This window comes from Opisthocomus hoazin, chromosome 16 (assembly GCF_030867145.1).
Source record: "Opisthocomus hoazin isolate bOpiHoa1 chromosome 16, bOpiHoa1.hap1, whole genome shotgun sequence".
NCBI classification, from domain to species: Eukaryota; Metazoa; Chordata; class Aves; order Opisthocomiformes; family Opisthocomidae; genus Opisthocomus; species Opisthocomus hoazin.
Genome location: NC_134429.1, coordinates 18524106 through 18543057, shown reverse-complemented (window position 1 = coordinate 18543057; position 18952 = coordinate 18524106). Strand labels below are relative to the sequence as shown.

Sequence of the window (18952 nt, the reverse complement as noted above, 5' to 3'; positions counted from 1 at the left end):
CCCTAGTCCTGCTGAGAGTCTCCCTCCTCAGTAACCTGCAGCTGCCTCTGGATAACTTATTCTAGGGCTGGCAACAGCAACAGCTATCTTACTGGTCCATGGGAAGCGCATCCCTTTTGTGTTTCAGGAGAGGGATGACTGGTTTCCATGCATTTTACATGCACTACATCTCAACTCCAGCTGCACTTGAGCCACTTACAGCAGCAAAAGGAGCTACTGCTGCTGTTCTTGGGAACATCTAAGAACCCCTCAACTAAACCCACTCCTTTTACGGGCCACATCATGATGTTATCTTAACAGAAATAACAGCCACACTATCTTAACAGAAAGAACTGCCACACTCACTGAATAGTTCCAAGGACCTTAATTCTGGTGTGATTTACTCTTCCTTTGAGCCACTGTTTATGATTGTTGACATCAAACTTTCATTGCAAACCACTACAGAAGCAGCACAGACATTTGGAAAGCCAGGACTCTCCTAGGCATGGTATCACGGATCACCAATGATTTATAGACCACAGTTTAGCCATTGGGCCAAGTCACTTACTCCTTCAGAAATAAATAGGCGAGAAAAAAAGACCTGACCTTATGTCCAGGGAATGGATGCTATTCTTGCTATTCGAGAATATAGCTGCGAGTGGCTGAATCATACAGCCTCAAGCCACTGAGGAGTAATAGGCACATGAGTTACAGAGTATCAGGAAAATTGCTACATTGCATCCGTACCTCGTAATGATTATCTAATCATGGTGCTTTCGTGGTGACTACAGGAAATGAAGAACAGTGCGGAGTTAGGTGCCGGGTGGATCCAGTGTTTGAGTGAGATTAAACTACAGAGGCACATGGTTCCAGAACTTGGGCTTGGCCTAGTCCGTATGGACGGGCATCACTTAGAGGACAGGAGTCACCCGAGGAGCACAATCTGTGGCTCTAATAACAACATTTTTTCTCTAAATCTCTATCAAGCTACCTTAGTGGATGTTTATCAGTAATGCACAACTCTGATGGTGTTTCCCACTCCACCGCCTGTTTGAAATCTCCGTCCCTCTGCTCTGGCAAGTCACTCTGCCATGCTAAGGGGCACAGCTTGTCCAGAAATTGCTGCTGCACAGAGGTCACAGCAGCATTTCTCAATGTTGCCTGGGCTTCCCATGCACCACAAAACTTGCCCAGCTGTGAAATGAGATAACATCCTCAATAAACATTAGCTATTGGAAGGCTCAGTTCACTATGTCTGCTAAGTGTCTGGAGATTGTCTGATAGAAACAGTTAGAGAAGGATAAAATATAATTATGTTAAAAGTATCCCACAGTGAGTTCCCATCTAGCTTATCTGATGACTCACCAAGGCTCTTTCCTGACAGTACATAATATATACTTTGGAATTTAAATAGCCCAGTCTAGCCGTAGGTGCAAACTACTGCACCAATGATAAGACTTCACAGCGAACACCTGGTTAGGCAGCTAGCTGCACGTGGAGCCAGACAAATACAGGAGCTCCATGAGTTAGCATGGGAAACATCACTTAATGGGGCTGTTTACCACCCTGGAGCATTAATTGCACAGAACATCAGGCCTTCTGACTCTGAGGAACACTGTAGGATCAAGAAGTGATGCTAGCTCGAGGCCAAAGAATTGTTTGCCAGCAAAATTCAGGAACTATTGGGTCTCACCTCTTCTTCTGCATCTGATTAACAGATTATAACAAGTGGAGAGCTCAGCTACTGAGCTGGACCTGTGTCAAAAGTCACAGAATCTGTGAGGGAGGGTGTGGGGAGCAGGTGTGTGTGCGTGTGTTTATTTTCACTGGCTTTCAGTAGCTTGGGAGAAGGCACACGAATGTGTGAGCTAATAGAAAATGTAGTCTAAGTAGTATCCTCCTGCTGTAAGCATTTAACCCTGCAGAGACTTCTATTCTATGTTGCACAAGGGTATTTAGACAGGCTTGTTTTCAGCCAGTTAAAACCAGCACATCTGTCCTAAGCCATATCCTTATTCTTTCCCTTGACAGCTCCATGAGCGTGGTAGACAAGTCTTTTGTAGGCAGGAATAACATTACATACGTTGGAGTTCTGTCCTGCAAAGGCTGAGTCCAAAGCAGTTTGGCGCTTGACACTGTTGTGCTTCTGTAGCAACTGCTCCCTTGGGTTTCTCCCAGCACAAAAGGCTTTCTAAAGCCCTCCCAGGCTTTATACATGGCCTTAAGATGTAGCCCAACAAATCAGAGCTGTAAACAATATCCAAAACATGAACAAAAAGGTGGCACCCCCAGATGTGCTAAGTGGCACATAGCAATGAGAAACTAGCTAGTCTTGGATGAAAGGAGACAGAGATCAGAGGAAGCCTGTTGTTCATTGCTTGGGGGTTTTTGACTTTGAATTTTTTTTCCACCCATCTATATTTGGTAGCTTTAGTTTATCCACTGAGATGAACTGCACAGAGAATGACAAGAGATACTTGGGCAGTAGTGGAGGTAAAGACAAGCTGAGGAAATATCCTAAAGCTATAATCAGAAGTCTGGTTTTATTACTCTGCAGCATTCTTGCTTCTCTTCACACTAAGGAGCCTGGCTTGCAAACCTTCAGATGGTTGTGTCCTCAACCAGTTGGGAGCTGGTGTTAGAAATAATCTTTTTCGTTACAAACCCTCCTGTATCCCCCTAAAAAGAATACATACCCTTTAGAAGATCTCATCACTTCACCCACAGTCCTGGATGAGATGGCAACGACGACTGCTGCTGGGAAAATAAGGAGAGGTGGTGGTGGGAAGGGTCTGACAAGGGAAAGCTGCGAAGTTTCAATCACGGTTACTCTCTGCAGGTGGGATCCTGCATGAGGTCTCTCTGGCTGAAGCCCTGTAACCAGCCCCAGGTGCTAGGCACCACCCACCCCTCCCAGCTTCCCCTCTAAATACACAATCCACACGACAACTGCGACCAAAAACAAAGGCTTATAATTAATTTTCTTCATTTAATTTAATGTATCTATTTATTTATTTATTTAGGAAATGAGATGCAGCAGCCGATGGAAATTCAGTGTTTTGCTCGAGGTCACAGTGTTTATACCAGAGATATGTATCACCTACATCTTGTCCCAGCGTTCCAGTCACATCATCTTCATTCCTGGATGGCTTAGCAAAAATCAATTTAGAACAAGTCTTTTCAGACTGCTGTTTGCATATCCCTACACCTGTACACAGAGAACACCTTTGAGAAGCTCCTGAGTTGTGCACGTGTAATGCAAGTTCAAGGAAATGACAGCATTAATAAAGTAACCCTTTCTAATTAGAACTACTGTTTCTTTAAGTGTAGCCATGGCAGTATGTGCTCCCACAACTGATTGCTCCCAGTCCTCTGAGATCCACCCAAGACCGGCTGCAGCTCCTGACATGCTCAGTCCATTCCTCCAAGCAGAAGATAAAAATAACAGCAAGCCTCCCACTCACTTTTGCAAGCCCAGCCCTCCTCATCATCCTGGTACGGCGCGAGGTCTCAGCATGCTCCGTGCCGTGCGTGCCTGGTGATTCCTCGCAGAGGGAGGAGTGTGCGGGCATGTGTGGGGCGGCCCAGTTTGCCCCAGGCTCTCGGCTTCTGGGTTGGACTCAACCCGCTGCACGCAGTCGTCGTGTCGAAACGCAGCCTCAGAAACACCGAAATGGCAACAGTCTGCTCACGCTGCAGTTCAGCAGTCCTGGTCTTGCCGGTGGATAAAGGGCTTAAAATGAGCCCAAGTCTTTCTTTAGAGCATGATCAAAAAGTGAATCAGTGTTGCTCCACTGACTACCAGGGCAGAGGGGCTCAGCTGGACCCAAACCAAGGACTTCTGTTCCTCAGTGTGTTACTGAATGTAACATACCCCAGTATGTTACTGAAACGTTGTTAATTTTAAGTCCAGTTTACCAAAGTGTTTATGCAAATGACTAAGTGAGCAAGACTTTTAAAAATCTGATTTACATCCATTCATCGAACATCCTGCTTTGTCAGCCGTAGACAGTGTTTGCTCCCAGCCTCACCCGTCCCTGAACAGCAACATAAATAGATGAGGGAGCACAGCGTGCCGGTACTGCGTGCTCAGCGTATGGATCGTTATTCCTATGGTATATACGCGCTCCACTGAGGCAGCTACACCATTGAGATGCAGAGCTGGGAAAGTTTAGTCTCACCCTGCATTCTCCATTGTGGTGTTTGTCTTCCAGAGTCACCCATGGAGCTCATCATGAATCCACTGGAGGAGCAAGGCTCTAGATCGGATCCTTCTAGCTGTGGAAGGATCAGAAAACCTTAGTTTTAATCTTAAAACTGATTTAAAACTTTGGTAATTCGAACGTGCTTCTCTTGCTCTTAAAAGCCAGCTTTTGGATTCCAGCTCGCTGGAACAGAACAGTGTGACCTGAAGTAGAGGAATGTGGAAGCCAAAGCAAGCTATATCTGACTGCCACTAAAATCTACGGGATTTAGACACTTCTTTGTCCCAAGAGATGAATACAGTTCCATACACTTTTAGAGTGAAGTTTCTCAATGATTTTTTAAGAAGGGACTTCCTGATACCATCCTGAAAAAATCCACAGACCGTCTTGTGTTGTTTTTTTGAGAAACTGAACAAAGAAAAGTAGTATTTGCAACAAATAAGACCTAGCCTAAATTTTGCACATTTGTCTGTTACTTCCCATACACACCCCCCCCCGTTTCCTTATCTGCATGTGAGTGTAGATTTGTTGGCTCTTCTTTTCTGGATCATGGACTGATGTCCTTTGAACCACAAAAGGTTTGCAGGTCAAATAATATTTCTCTGTGTCAATTACTGCCAAAAGCTGCAAAGAATGAAACTCCTTCTCTGTGACAATCCATACAGTATTATTTCAAACAATTGTATAGGGGCTTGAAGCAGACGTATGATTGTATAGAGTGGTTCCATTAATTTATGAATGGCTTTCAAACTTACACTGGATTTTTCTATTGCAACAATTTTTTTCTGCACCCATCACAAGAAATTGGACTGTCAGAATCTTGTTTCTGCTGTTAATCTAAGGCACTTTCAAATTATTTGTTCTGCATGAAGAAACAAGAGAACAGTAACTGCCATTTTCAGATGCCCTGAAATTTTCTTTCAGAAGATTTGCTGCCCTGTGAAAACGTGGCCAGTACATCTGCACAAACTGGACCAGATTCCGAAGGGCGCTTCAAAAAAAACCTCAAAGCTGGTCGAAGAACCGCGAGTATTTCCCAGAAAGCAGGCGGCCTTCCCTAGCCCGGAGGAGATGAAGAGGAAGAAACATTTCTCACAGCGCTTCCCGAGGGCAGAGGCAGGCGGGCGTCCTGGCCCTTATCGGGAGCATTCCAACCTGCCCTGTTTGTCACGGGAACCGGCCGGAGCGGGAGTGCGCTTGCAGCCAATGCGGTGATTCAGTGGGGATGGGGAAAGGCAGGTGGAGCAAGTAAGTCACCTCTAGACAGGAAGGTATAAAAGATACTTGAATTACAGCGGCAGGGCCACTTGTGCGCAGGGAGCTGTTAGACGAGTCTTTGCCAGACCTACCATGCTCGGGAACAACTCAGGACGATACCGCGGAGCTTGAATACCAGAAGGCAGCTTACAAATACAAAAGACCCTGAGCCTAAGACTATCCTCTGGAGAGAAGACTCTTCAGGGGTAGAAATCAAGAGCCCAGAACATGCTTTTCTCCTTCTAAACGGCACTCTGAACAGGTATTTATAGACTTTTATCTGCTGTATACCTCTTAACTTTCTGTGTGTTCAGTTGCTCTGAGTTAAGGATACCATTAGGGAAGCTTATTACAGTTGGCCACTGCCCTAACTGTGTGTTTGCTGTTGTCTGGTTTTATGGTATGGAAAGTTTTCTAGAACTTGTTGGGAAGTAAAAAATACTTAACTAATTTTAAATCTGAGTTTATGTGTCTCTCCTGAACGGTTTAGTTATTTATCAAGGTTTCCAAAGTTTCTGGAAAGCCCAGGTAAATAGCTGGGAAAGCAAGGTAAATAGCTGCAGAGTCTGAGGAAATGCAGTGCGACTGTGGAGGTCGGAACACTTGAAGATACTGTCTCGTATTAAAAAAAAAGAAAGCCAGTGATCGTGTAGTAGAAAACAAACCTGATAGAAAAACAAACAAAACCCCCAAACCCTAACTAATTCTGTTGAGATTGCACACTGTGCGTCTTCCTTGGGTCCCTCCAGCTTTAGTGCCTGGCTCTCCTTTAGTCGTACAGCAGTAGCACCCAGGAGAAATCTCGGTCCCTGCGCTAGCTGCTGCCCAAACCCAGTTTAGCTTTCCGAGCATCAGCACTACGGCAACAGAGCAAAAGACACAAGAAGCAGGCAGAGGCTGACCTGTCCAGTGAGGCAGAGGACGGATTAAAGCTCTCTTTTCCGTGCCTTGGCTGTGTGCCCTGCTCTTCATATCTCCCCAGTTTAAGTCAACTACCTGCGTCGTGCCTGATCAAGGTGCCATATAACACCAAGATGCTGATAAAAATAAGTAGACTCTAACTTTATTAAAGCTAACAGGCATCTATAATGTTGCGATCATCTTTAGCAAAGGGAAAATGTGGGCAAAAGCTTGGATCTTCATTTAAAAGCAACTGCTGTAAGCAAACTTCCTCAAGTTTACCATCCAGATACCGCTGTTGCTATAGCTGGCATTTTACAGACTAGTAAAAACCCCAACAGAACAGCTTTTTCACCTAGGTTATGAAGTAACAGTTTGCACAAGCAAAGGCTCTCTCTTTCTGAGGTTACCTCCTGCCACTGGCTTTGCTGCTGATAATTTCTGACAGCCACTCCAGGCTGAGGGACTGCAAAGAACTGGGCGTAGGGCATGGAGTTGTGCAAAACAGCAGATTTAGTAAAAAAGAAAAACAAACCAGGGATTTTCCTCAGTTCTGTGCCAGCCTGGGCTTGGATTTGTAATTCATCAGCATCTGCCAGATTGTGCTAAAACACGCATGGTGATCTGCAGTCTGAAAAAAATACATTAAAAAACCCCCCAACATTACAGCTTGCGGAAAAGTGCAGATAGTCTGTGACTGAAAATGTGACTTGAGGAGACACTGCACAAAAATTTCTTCATTTAGAATAGGAGAAGAAGCAAGGTTCTTAAAGCTGGTTTCAGCTCTGGCAATGCTAGCTGTGACGGGAGAGGGGAGAATGCTTCATTCTTTAAATAATGGAGACTTTCTTGTGCAATGTGAGGACACATGGTCTTTCTGATACCTTAAATTAGCATTTTATACTGAGATGTGGAGTCTCTAGCCCGTGCTGGTGAGCCACTGCAGGATTGACTGGAGACTTATAATTACAGCAGCAATCTACAGGTTTCTGGCTTGTCATCGGTAGATCTCCTAACACAAAGAATCAAGCCTAGCTAGTTAGGTGACACATCCTAAAAAAAATTTTCCCCAGGCATACAGCACCAGGGCTGGCGCTGGCAATTTCCTCCAGCTAAACGCTTGCTTTCAGGTACAAGTGCTCAATAGCTGAAAAGTCATATATCTGAATATCAGAATGTACACAAAGCTGCACGTCTGGCCTAGGATAACTGGAATTCGAGGTAATCCTTAGGCTGCTGAAAAGCGTGGCGTAAGTTGTAGACCAATGTGGTGGAACCGGCGTATTAGCCGTGCAAGCCAAGGCTCCTGCTTGCACACCACCACAAAGCAGAGAGCGTATGGCAGCACACGGCGAGGCTTGGGCCGTGCTGGCACTCCTCCAGGGCTGAGGACAGGGAAAAACTGCGCTTCCCCGGGGAAACCAGAGCAACGAGGAAACAGCGGAGACTTGCCCTCCGTCTGGCACCAACGCCGTTTCCTCCAGCATCGTTGCTTTTCTTGCTGTGTCACGGTGACAAGACAGAGATGCTTCTTGTGCTGCTTGAAGGCAGAGGGTGGAACAAACCTTGCAAGATAACAGTGTTTCCTCACCTCCCTTGGGTTCTCCTGCGACACGAGGGAGTTCAGAACCCACTGTGGACAGACAAAACCAGGCAGCATCCTTGGGCAGTGTCTCCCTTGCCTCCTAGGCAGCATGCAGAACCACAATTCAAGGCACAAAGCTCGCTCTGAGCACACCAAAGAGAAGAGATTCGCCCCCTCTGCTACCTCCACAACTGAATGGTGTTATCTGTCTCTTAGGCCTTGCCCATGCTGCCACCATAATATCTGAGTGCCTCCCAGACTAATAGACTGCCATAGCGAGGTCCCTACTTGACCTCATGGAGTCTTCTGCTCTCCTCCCTCTTCAGGTCTCGGGGAGCACCAGCCGGGGTAGGTTTTTATTGTGTTTTTTCCTGCCCAGAGGGAGGCATGTACGGGGAAAGACTGCACCCATCTATAATGCCATGGTGGTTCTGGTGAAAAGGCTTTGGCTGGATTCTGGATCTCTGCTGGTTGCTTGCTTCTTTGCAGGATGTTTTATTTCACCTTCAGTATGCAGCTTCAAACAGGCTACCTGTGTCATTCTCGCCTCTAGCAGGGGTCTATTCCAGGCTCAGGATGCAGTAGAAGTCATGAACTTGCTCTTTGTTCCTTTTAAGGGGTTAAGCATAGGTCTGGTGATGGGCATCTTCACATTGTTTGAAATGAAGGCTGTGGTTTTCTTCTCTTCCAGAGTCTCCCAGGGCTCTATTTATTTCCCCGAGCTCCGTCATGTCGTGCTTCACGCAGCTGTGGCACTCCAGCACGCCGGACTCTCCCACCAGCCCAGTCCCTGCATCTCCAAGCGAAATCCCCATCCCCATCAGCCCCATTGTTGTCACCTCCCCAGGAGATGGCAAGAGGAAGGCGAGGTCCCCAACCGACAAGCCAGGCTCTCCAAATCCAACGTCTCCGAAGCCAGCCTCCCCTGTTGAGTGCTCCATTTGCTTCAACACCTATGACAACACCTTCAAGACACCCAAGCTGCTCCAGTGCTCCCACGTTTTCTGCCTGGAGTGCGTGGCCCGCCTGAGCACAGGGCTGCCACCAAACCAACCAGAGGACCAGCTCCCTTGCCCCTTCTGCAGGCAGCTGACCAGCATCCCTCTGGAAGGTGCTCCAGCACTTGAGACCAGCAAGGAGCTCCTTGCCACGCTGCCGCCTGAACTTCAGCAGGAGAAGGTGCTCTGGATGGAAGGGACCAAGCTCTGCTGCCGTCAGTCGTCTGATGACCCTGAGAATCCAGACTCGTGTATCTCCATTGACGTTGCCATGAGCAAGCCAGAAAGTCCGGAGGTCCCCCCGGCTGGGTTAGCTGGGAGGCTGTCCCGCTGCGACATGTGCGACGACTGGAAACGCATAGTCCTCCTCTCTGCGTTGATCATCATCCTGTTCTGCATCATTCTGTGGCCGGTCCAGTGCGCCCTGAAGACGGGGAACCTCCGCTGCTTCACAAGGACTGTTGCGATGAGCAGACCGGAGTATCTCTCCCCTAAGCCCACCACAGCGGCAGCACCCACGACACAACTCCCTTTCCAGTAGCAGCAAGGCAGCCCTGCTCCTTCCGAGGCCTTCTCCCGAGCCCCTTGCTCCATCCCTGTGGCACATCAGGGAGGCAGGACCAGGGCCCGCTGCCCCGAAGGCATTCCATGATTTGCTGGTAGACCCCGTGGCCCACTCCCCACATTTGGTCTGTGCCTGCACTTGAACACATGGGTCCGCTTCCAGGAGCTCTGCTGAAATACTTGCCTGCCAAGCTGTCTCCAGCCCAGGAATGCTCCAAGGAGCTGCCTCAGCGTCCTGCTGCCAAACTCTCCATGGAAACCAGAGCTTGGAAAGCCACAGACAGGTTTCTAGGACTGTTTGCCTCGAGCGGCACACGGCCGTGTGCTGTCTTGGCTGGATACCAGATGACAGTGGGTGCAGTTCCTCTAACTCCCTTAGGGAATAAAGGGCTATTTTTGCAAATTGAAGGATCTACATGATTATTCCTAAGAGGAGCTGGGATTGGGAGGGTAAAGACATGTCAAAGTCGTATAAGTAGATGAAAATTAACCTTATTCCATGCGCTTAAAGCATTTCCGTTGTGTTATTCAATGTTGGAGGTGGAAATGCTGCCTCCTGCTGACAAAGCATGGATGTACCACTGCTACCCACCACCTCTGTGACCGCCCCGAGGAGCTTTTGAACAGAACAGAGTAGCCGTTCCACTCGTTTTTCTTAAGAAGATGCTTAAAAACCACTCATCCCTACCTGGAAGGCGATTCTGAGCACAGGGGCTGCGCTCCGTTAGGCACACTGACACAGCACCCTAACCCGGCCCCTTAAGCTCCTTCAGCAGCGAACTTCATTCATACTTCTCACAGGCAAACTGTTGCCAAAACAGAAGTTCCATCTTTTGACAGCTCTACCCTCCTAATCTTAAAATGTGTCAGTATTAAGACACAGGCCAGTTGCTTACACTATATTTTTTATTTAAAGAAGTGATTTTCTGACAGTGATTATCAAAAGTCTTCATGATGAAGGCGGCTTACAATTAAATGTTTTCTATTCAAACACATGGATGTAAGACAGTATTGTATGCAAGTACCATATGTGTATGTATTAAATTATGTTTTATACAATGCAAGGTGTCAATTTGTAGCAACTGCTCCACTTTTCCCTTCTTACTTGCAGTCCCGAGTCCAGCTGCATTCCCAGATCACAGCAGGTCCACAGCAGCTGGCACATCTGGACTCCGGTCCGTGCACCAGCTGCCCCAGTGCTGCACAATCCTGCACAGGGGGACAGCTTTATCCCGTAGATTCATACTTACTACCATTTAGGCGGTGTTATCCCAGGTGCTGCTTCCCTCTGTGTTTACCTGATTTGACCTAAAAAATGAAGAGCTGCAAAGACCGCTCATATTTTTCTTCTTCCCAGCTGGATGAAAGACACTTCCAGCCTCCCTTTCCAGAAATTCTAATTTGAAAGAGGAAAGGCTGAAGCAATGGCAGCAGTAACTCCAGTCTGTTGCTATGGAAAACTTCTGCAGAAAGCTGCTGTGTGTGCTGTATCTCAACACCTTCCTTGTTCAGCTGCGGGCTGGTATTATCTGCGCCAACCACACGTCTGCAGAAACGACTCCAGGCACTGCGACGACTTCTGCCAAAGTCATCGGGCTTGATGGGGATTCTCGCTCGTATCACCCTGTCCGCTCCCCCGTGCTTGCCGCTGGAAGGATCATCTTCACAGCACCAGTTTAAGTGTGCTCCTGGAAAAAGCGACTCGCCAAGACTTAAGGCAGAGAAGGCACTTCCGTTTTACCCCAGGTGTGTTTGGGACTCAGCCCAGCAAACAGACACTAGTAGAGATGAAGTGCTTTGTCATTACATCTCTGTTACCATTCAGCTCCCACTGATGAGGCCTAAGGGCAGGAGAGAGGGAAATAACATCTCCAGAATCATAAAATCATTGTTATGGTAGCAAATCGGCCACAGAGATGTTCCCACAGTTCCAACTGCTCCCAGCAGTCTGCCACAGCATCCTTGTGGGGGCTGTCCCTCTGCACTGCCCCTTCTCACCACATACTTAGAAACCAAGGTGGAAGGTTTAGCTAACACGCAGCTGAGCCTCTCACTCGTGCATAGTCAGAAAGAAAATTAAAAGCAAGTGAAAACAGGGCCCTGAACAGTAGCATTTGGTGATGGGAGACATTCAGGATGCCCCATTGTCCACACAAACTGTCAGGCACTTTCCCAAAAAGCAAACTACTTAAAAAGAAAGGAGGGGGGGGAAAAAAAAAGCCTTGAGAATATTCAACATTTATTAAAAGTGCAATAAAAATAAACAGTTCTCCTGTCCCTGCGACAAGGGACTAGAAAGACCAGCCAGGAAATACAGCCAACCCCTTCTGCTCAGCGCTTGGAGCCGAGACTCCAGGCACTCAGACCCCAACCACGCAGCAAGTTCGTCCCCTTCCAGAGACCCGGGAGGACTCCAGTGCCAGCCCCACGCGTGCTCCGGAGGCTCAGGCGCTGGCACCCGGAGCCCAGGCTCCCCACAGAGCACACCTTCAGACACTGACGAGTCCTGCAGGAAGGACCAGCAGGCTGGACCAGCAGGAAGCACTGGCAGTCACAAGTCCAGACTTATCAAGCGAGCTGGAATGCTCCACTTGGTGACACACTCATCTTCACGGCACTGGTCAAGCTGCAAACACTCCTACAACACCCCTACTCAGCAGGCACAACGCTTGCCTTGTCATATAGTTACAGGGAGGGGAAAAAGAGCTCGTGCAGCAAGGTAACGGCAGAGCTGCATCAAGCTTAGAGGGGCCCAGCTCAAGAAGTTCAGCTCAGATTGGTATCCTAGGCTGTTACTCACTAGGGGTGGCTAAAAGCACAGCGCGCAGCCAAAGCTGCTCTCCTACTCTTCAGCACCCAGCAGCTAGGTGGGATTTCATTTAGCTCGACGTTCAGACCCACACAGTCAGAGATGGAGATGCTCACCTCCGTCTCCCAGTTCTGCTGCGAAACCCACGTGCAGAGCGGCTGGCAGGCTCTCAGGTACGCACACACACACGCCTCTGCTGTGCTGCCGCAGCAGGGACTGCTCGCTGTGCTTTGGCAGGGTTGCATAGAAATCTAGAACTGGTACGGCCAAAAGGAAGTGAGAAACAGAATCAACAGAGGTGCAAATACCTGGGGTGCAGGCAGTGCTCTGTTTCTCACCCTCACAGGCAGAAAAGTTACTCCAGGATTTAGTCTAAAAACACTTCTAGCTTAGAAATGATCAACCTAATGAAAACATTGAAGTGTACTAACATTTTACTAATGCCCTAAAGCAGGCAACCCTGGGAAAGCTCCTAAGCAAACAGTCATTTCCGTTCCTTTTAACAATTTGTGTGTAAAAAATAAGAATCTTAAATTAAAAAAAAAAAAAAAAAAAAGAGAAAACAATTAAAACTGAGCCTTGATGCCCTAATGAATGTCCAGAGGCACTTCCACATAAATATTAACCTACAGGTACAGGGGATAACAGGAGAAGATCCTTCTCATGAATAAGTTAGGTTCAAGGCGTGTTCTTAAGGCGCAGACTCTGCTTGCTTCTTACTTCCTCGCTGAGTCCAAGGTGCTTGGGGAAGGCAAGAACGGGCAAAAAAAAATTGTCCGCAGTTGCAGAACTTGGAAAGGGGGGACGTAAACACTGTAAATCCTGCATTCCAAAACAAGAAGGGAGAAGGGTGGCCTGGTTTATACCTGGGAGCAAAGCGCACTGATAAGGTTACAGAGCTGAGAGACTCCCAGCCTGTGAAGGCTCTCCCACTTGTTTGCACACCCAGCGCAGCCTTGCTCTCCCAGTCCGACAGCTCCCTGACATAACAGTCCCCAAAGCAGATCTCCCCCCCCATCACTGGCGATGCTGTAAGTGAGTTTCCCTGCTGAGATCTCATTCCCCATTCCCCCCGTTCTCCCATCGGCAGCTGGCCACAGCCACCTCTCTAGGCTCTGTTAAATATCATCGAAGCGGAGCTGCCCTCCCTGCTGCAGGCAGAGCCACACAGACCTGCACAAGCCGAGCTGCAGAGGAGCTGGGTCAAACGCAGCGTCAACAGACTGCGGTGACACTCGCAGTTAATCAAGGGCAGCATTCCTACCTGTACAGCCTCCGCACGGCTCACCTCCGGCTCCTTTATCGCCCTGTATTACTCATCCCTGAAACCTTTGGGCTTTTGATGTTCAGGTTCTCGTAGACGGAAGCCGACTCATCATCAACCCTGTCAAGAAACAAAGCCTTGTTATTAACAGCCTCACTGCTCTGGATCTTTTTCCACCTCCCTCTGCTCTCTTCTCATCTTTCTTCAGCTTTTGCTGTAAAGGTCCCTCAGCAGCAGCACAGTCTCACTCTCCAGCTGAGTCCCCAGCGCCAAGGATACGTGGCACTACTCGCCCAAGGCTCGGAGCGACTGCCTCCTCTCCCTTCCCAGAGCTCAGCACACAAGCAAGGTGGGCTGCCACCGCCGCTGCCACCAGCGCGGTGGGATCACCAGTTTATTTTTAGCCATTCCCATAGGGCAGCCAGCAACTGGTCAGGTTTCAGGTGTGCGAGAGGCAGGCTGGCAAAGGGTAAATACTGGGGCTCTGCCCAAGCCGTTCTCTCTGCTGCTACGCAAGTTCCTCGAGAGACATCGAGCTTACACAGACGGGGCCCGCGGCGATGGGGGCTGCCCTTTGGCTCTGCCTTTTTCCATAGGAGAGTAGCCGATATTCAAGTAGTCTCGCTCTTTCCTTTTATTCCTCTGAAAAAGAAAGCAAAAGACAATAAAATCCCACTCAAAGCAGCTACAGAAGAAAGCCTTACGAGATCCCGCAAGCCAGCAGGGCAGCGGCGGGCGTGGGTTTATTCTCACGCGTTCAGGGCAGTATTTGAGCTCCAGGGAGAAGGTGGAAGCGGCGTTCGGTGTGGGCCACGTTCTGCCCTTGCTTTTCCAACCGAGCCGAAGGGGACTCACCTGCTCTTCCTCCAACCTCTTCTGCTCGGCCTCGATGTACTGCTGAACAGCCATGTAAACGAACTTGTACTGCGCCTCCGTCTGCACCATGCCCGAGCGCTGCCTGCGTACCATCTGGATGGTTTTGGGGATGTCGATATCGCAGTCCAAACCTGCCCAAGAGGTTTAGGGAATGGGAATTAGGTTGAAAAAATTATTTTCTTAAGATAACTTCAAAAGTTTTCAGTATCTCCCTGCACACAGTGTCAGCAAAGCCCCAGAATATTATTAAAGAATTTGGTGCATCTCTGTGCCTAGGAGATTTTTTTTTTTTTTCCTGTTTTATCCCTGCCAGAGCACCCTGGACTGAGAATGGCTGAGGCAGGGCTGACTTGCTTGGAGCACGGGGAGGGGAATTACATCTGTTCTGCGGCAGGTCCTACAGATCCAGACTTACCCACTTTGTGTGGTTTATGAAATAAGGTACAACCACTGCTGAAAAGGGTCCACCTGCCTCAAGGCTCCCAGAACAGACCCAGAGATACCATGGGGAGTTCCATAGCAGCTCTAGAACTTCAGGTAAGGGTGACAGCCTTTCCACACAGCAGAGTCTGGGGGACTTCCTTCTAAATGGGCTACTGGAGTCACACCCTTACTGAACCTGTTTCCCTCCACCCTCAATAAAAGAGGGTTGTCCAGGAAAGCCTGAAGTCCTGGCCCTGTTGATGCCAACGAGAAGATTCTCCATCTCCCTTACTAGAGGGAGTAGGTTCACTCTTCATTGCAATACAGCTCCATTTCTTGGCCCACAGAGCAACAGGGAACTGGGCACAAGTTCCCCTTCTCACCCTGCATTCAGGCTAAGCCTATGCCCAACTGTTCCCAGACCAGTCAAACCCACTGCTTGGAGATCAAGTACCCAGTGCTTGCACAAGAGCAAGGTTATCCCATAACTGGCCAGCGCAAGGCAAACGGTGAAAGCCACGAGACAGACAGGGAGACATACCTTGCCTGTGAATAATATCCACCAGAATATCTATCACTATGATGGTGCCTGTGCGTCCTATTCCAGCACTGGAAAGAGAAAAGGGAAAAAAAAAAAAAATCATTGCAGGAGGAACCGTTCCGCAGAGTCAGTCAGCTCAGCTCCCACACTCATCCGCTGCCTGGTCCATCCTGGTCAGATGTGGCACGGCTGCTATGAGACAACCCCGGCCAAATGCTGACCCTTGGGAGGTCAGAGCCCAGCAGGCTGCACCAGAGCTACCAGCTCCAGACCAGGCCTGCTCTTCCCTGCGCTATCACCAGTGAGGCTCTGGAGGAGGGCTGTCTTTTCCCATGTGTGTACTTCTATCCCAATTGCCCACCACCAGCTCATGTAAAGACCCAGCTGCAGGTGTAACTAAAAAGAAGAGACCCATTTTTATCATCATCATCATCATCATCCCCACTGCAGTGCCCCACTGAGGGCCCACGGGCTCGTACCTGCAGTGCACTATGATCGGCCCCGTGTCTGGAATGCTTCGCTGTGCCCGATTCACTTGGTCCAGAAAGCTCAGAACCCCTCCTGGTTCATTGGGCACCCCGTGGTCTGGCCAGCTAAAATACTGATAGTGCTTCACCAGTCTTGGGCGCTCATCCTGCGGGGAGCAGAGACCCACCACCCGGTCAGAAACCCCCTCCTGCTTCTCCATCCTTTCTTTTTATCAAAGCTGGGGCAAAGTGGCCCAGAACTTAAGCAGTGGGATTATTATATAGAAAAAAAAACAACCAGAAAAGCCACAGCTCCTTCCCCAGGGGTTCCAGCGCCAGCCCGGTCCCAGCACAGCGGGCAGACAGCAGCAGAGGACTCACCCTGTCAGTCCGCGAGATCTCCAGCTCCCGAAGGTAGTAGCCCTGGGCCTCACGCTCGCTCACGTTACGCACAGAGATGCACCCATATTCCTTGGTGCAGCCCTTGTCTGGCCAGTAACGGAAGCACTTGTTCTGCAGCAACATCAGAGAGCGGCTCGTTAGTCAGGACAGGGATGCTGGGGGACGAAGCCCTCAACGCCTTGCGCAGGGATGCAGCGAAGGGCGTGCAGCCCCAGCGTAGAGGTTTAAAGCAGAGCCATACGCACAGAGCATTTCCTTTGAATGGGGGATGCATCGGAAAGGGTTGTTCCTACATGAAGGACATGATCCCCAGGGGAATCATCCTCCTCAGCTACATCCAGCCTCAGCTAGGCATTGCTTTGCCAAAGGCACCTGAGCTGTTGGTCTGGTCATTCGCTAACTCCTGAGCCAAATCTCCACCCCAGGGGCCACGTAGCCTGCCCATACCCCTCCTGTTCTCCAGCCCACCCCCTCTTTGCTATAGTGACTTTGCCAATATAAAAGCAGGCGTGCGAGTCGAGCTATCTTTATCTCATCTCTGCACCAGGCTGCTGCAAGCCCAGCCTCCCCTCATCCCTAAGCAAAACTGCCAGTGCCAATTATAATTCGCTCCTCTCTTTACCAGGGAAGGCTGTGCTGGAAAACGGCTCTGCGTGGTATTTCACCATGTTCCTTGGCCTCTACCAACCCTCTCTTAGTGAAAGGCATCCAGGCGGTGTACAGATAGGTTGTAGAATCACTTCTGTCCCTCACACAGCCAGCTTGCAATGCCCCCCTCCGCTTTCCAGCTTGGCTGTAGCACGATGCATTCCCTCTCTGGCACCTGTCATTCCCCAGAGCCTTGAAGCATGTCATACGAGGGACACCCAATTAGTATTTATGGGGCTGGGGAGCTTGGCTGTGCAGAGCAAAGTGGTATGCTTCTTTCACGAAGAAGAGCTAAAGCAACATTACAGGAGATAGAAGGAATGAAATGAAAGCTGGCCAGAGATAACTAAACACAATTAGGACAAGCAGCTTCCTAGGGGTTATGCTTTGTCATGGTCAGAGCAAAGTCAGGCTCTCTAAATCTATGGAAAAACTCTCAAGCATCCCAGTCCTGTCCGAGCCACTCCTGTGTGGAAAGCAACACAGATTTGCAATAGAGTCCATTCTGAAATGAGAGTTTGTCACTTGGATCCCTGTCATTATGGACAGGGACCTGCAATTGTCCAGGCAGGAGAACATAGGTTGACTGCTCAGGATTAAGTCATTACTGATTCTGCTTCACATTTTAATACAATCCCCTAATAACTACCCAGCTTGGTGCACGTAGCAGCTGCTGCACCAACCTCTCAGGTTCGAAGGCCTGGCTTTGGAACTAGTTCTTGTATCCAACCAAAGTGGCTGGCATGAGAAGCAGGTAATGGTCAGGCTTGGAGACAGCACCCTACAAGCGCTCACCCTGCCCCGCTCCACCTCCTTGGTTGTCATGACAATGACGTGGCTGTTCTCTTGATACACCATGGCCCAGAAGTCATTCACCGTTGTCTGCAGGCAGCCCTGGGTGGCTATATAGATCTTGCAGTGCTCCGAGTTCCTTCCATCTTCAGGGATGCTCTGAGGAGCAAAGGAGAAGGGAGGGGGGGGGAAGCCAACAACGCTGGAGTGAGGAATTGAGAACTGCCTTAGTGCACCTTGGGCAGCAAAGCCAGCCCACCTCACCATGCAGGATTTCTGAGCTAGCTGATTTTCCTCTGTTCGTCAGACCTACGGACACGAACCGCTCATCACTGGCTTCAACAGAGTCACCAGCAAAACGGTCTGCCTGCCTCCAGGGACCTTCATGCTGCTGTAGTGCACAGTACTGCGCAACAGGCTCTTGCCCACAGGCAGCTGCAGAAGTTGTGGGTGGACGTGGCTGGAATGAAGCTACCTTGAAGGTTTCCCAAAGGCTTCAAGCAGCTCTTAGCTTACAATTGCAATTTGACCTCAGAGATAGTGGTCAATGACAGAGAGTCTGGGTCAGTTCCCTAGGACCTCCTGAACAGGGAAGGAAAGGAGGGGACTGAAATAAGCTCTTAGATAGGGGCAAACAGGACATGGTAGAATGACGAGATCCCTTGGGATACAGTAGAAAAATCCAGCGTTTGGCCTGGACCCAGTGAAAGATACGGGTTCCTGACAGGGCATTCCCTCAAGGCTTACACCATGACTGCACTCACCCACCAGAAGCCTAGCACCAGGCTGAAGACAGCCCCCACACGGCCCCTTCCCTTTCCCACGTACCTTGATATAGTTGGCATTGATGTAGTCTGAGCCAGGCACGCTCTCATCTACGTCTCGGAGTGCCACCCGTGTGGTATCGACTGCAGGAGAAGAGAGGCCAGAATGAACACGGGAGGGAGTCACACACACAGGAGCACCCATGGGCTTTGCTGCAGGGCAGCGCGGTCACAGCAGCTCCCAGCAAGGGCTCCCACAAGGCTCTTACTGTGAAGTCACACGGGTAACCACTGCAAAAAAGGGTGGAAAATGCTCTTCTCATGACACTCAGCAGTGCTCCTCACTACCTGGCTCACAGCTCTGCGGCCAGGCTAGTAGCTTGGATGGACATTAGGGATAGGGAGTGTTGCAGGCTGACCCGAGCTCAAGTTTTCCAGTATTTCCTTTGGAAGCTCTGGCTTGTGACTTTTGAGCTAC

The 18952-nt window shown here is 49.3% G+C and overlaps 2 protein-coding genes across 5 annotated transcripts in view; one reads left to right on the top strand and one right to left on the bottom strand.

Moving 5' to 3' along the window:
* Positions 1–8222: 8222 nt before the first annotated feature.
* On the top strand, positions 8223–9465 carry RNF223 (ring finger protein 223). Its single transcript, XM_009941865.2, has 2 exons — positions 8223–8274; positions 8618–9465. The coding sequence occupies exons 1-2, from the start codon at positions 8223–8225 to the stop codon at positions 9463–9465; spliced, it is 900 nt and encodes a 299-aa protein (XP_009940167.2).
* A 920-nt stretch (positions 9466–10385) lies between these two features.
* Positions 10386–18952, bottom strand: part of LOC104336064 (tyrosine-protein phosphatase non-receptor type 11) — a 62380-nt gene continuing 53813 nt past the window's right edge. For 2 of the 4 annotated variants that reach the window (XM_075437394.1, XM_075437396.1), the window contains 9 exons: positions 18539–18618; positions 17714–17869; positions 16250–16381; positions 15881–16035; positions 15402–15469; positions 14417–14568; positions 14103–14203; positions 13562–13681; positions 10386–13119 (listed from right to left, as the gene is read on the bottom strand). In XM_075437394.1, the coding sequence (XP_075293509.1) occupies positions 13597–13681; positions 14103–14203; positions 14417–14568; positions 15402–15469; positions 15881–16035; positions 16250–16381; positions 17714–17869; positions 18539–18618 (929 nt within the window). In that variant the 3' untranslated portion in view covers positions 10386–13119; positions 13562–13596. The remainder of the gene's footprint in view (positions 13120–13561; positions 13682–14102; positions 14204–14416; positions 14569–15401; positions 15470–15880; positions 16036–16249; positions 16382–17713; positions 17870–18538; positions 18619–18952) is intronic. The other 2 variants (XR_012765687.1, XM_075437395.1) reach the window with 2 other exon arrangements.

Bases quoted from the DNA above. Each gene is read 5' to 3' on its own strand.
- RNF223 (XM_009941865.2), top strand. From the start codon at position 8,223: ATGGAGTCTTCTGCTCTCCTCCCTCTTCAGGTCTCGGGGAGCACCAGC. The intron at 8,275-8,617 runs GTAGGTTTTTAT...CTTCTCTTCCAG, and splicing joins CTCGGGGAGCACCAGCCGGG to AGTCTCCCAGGGCTCTATTT.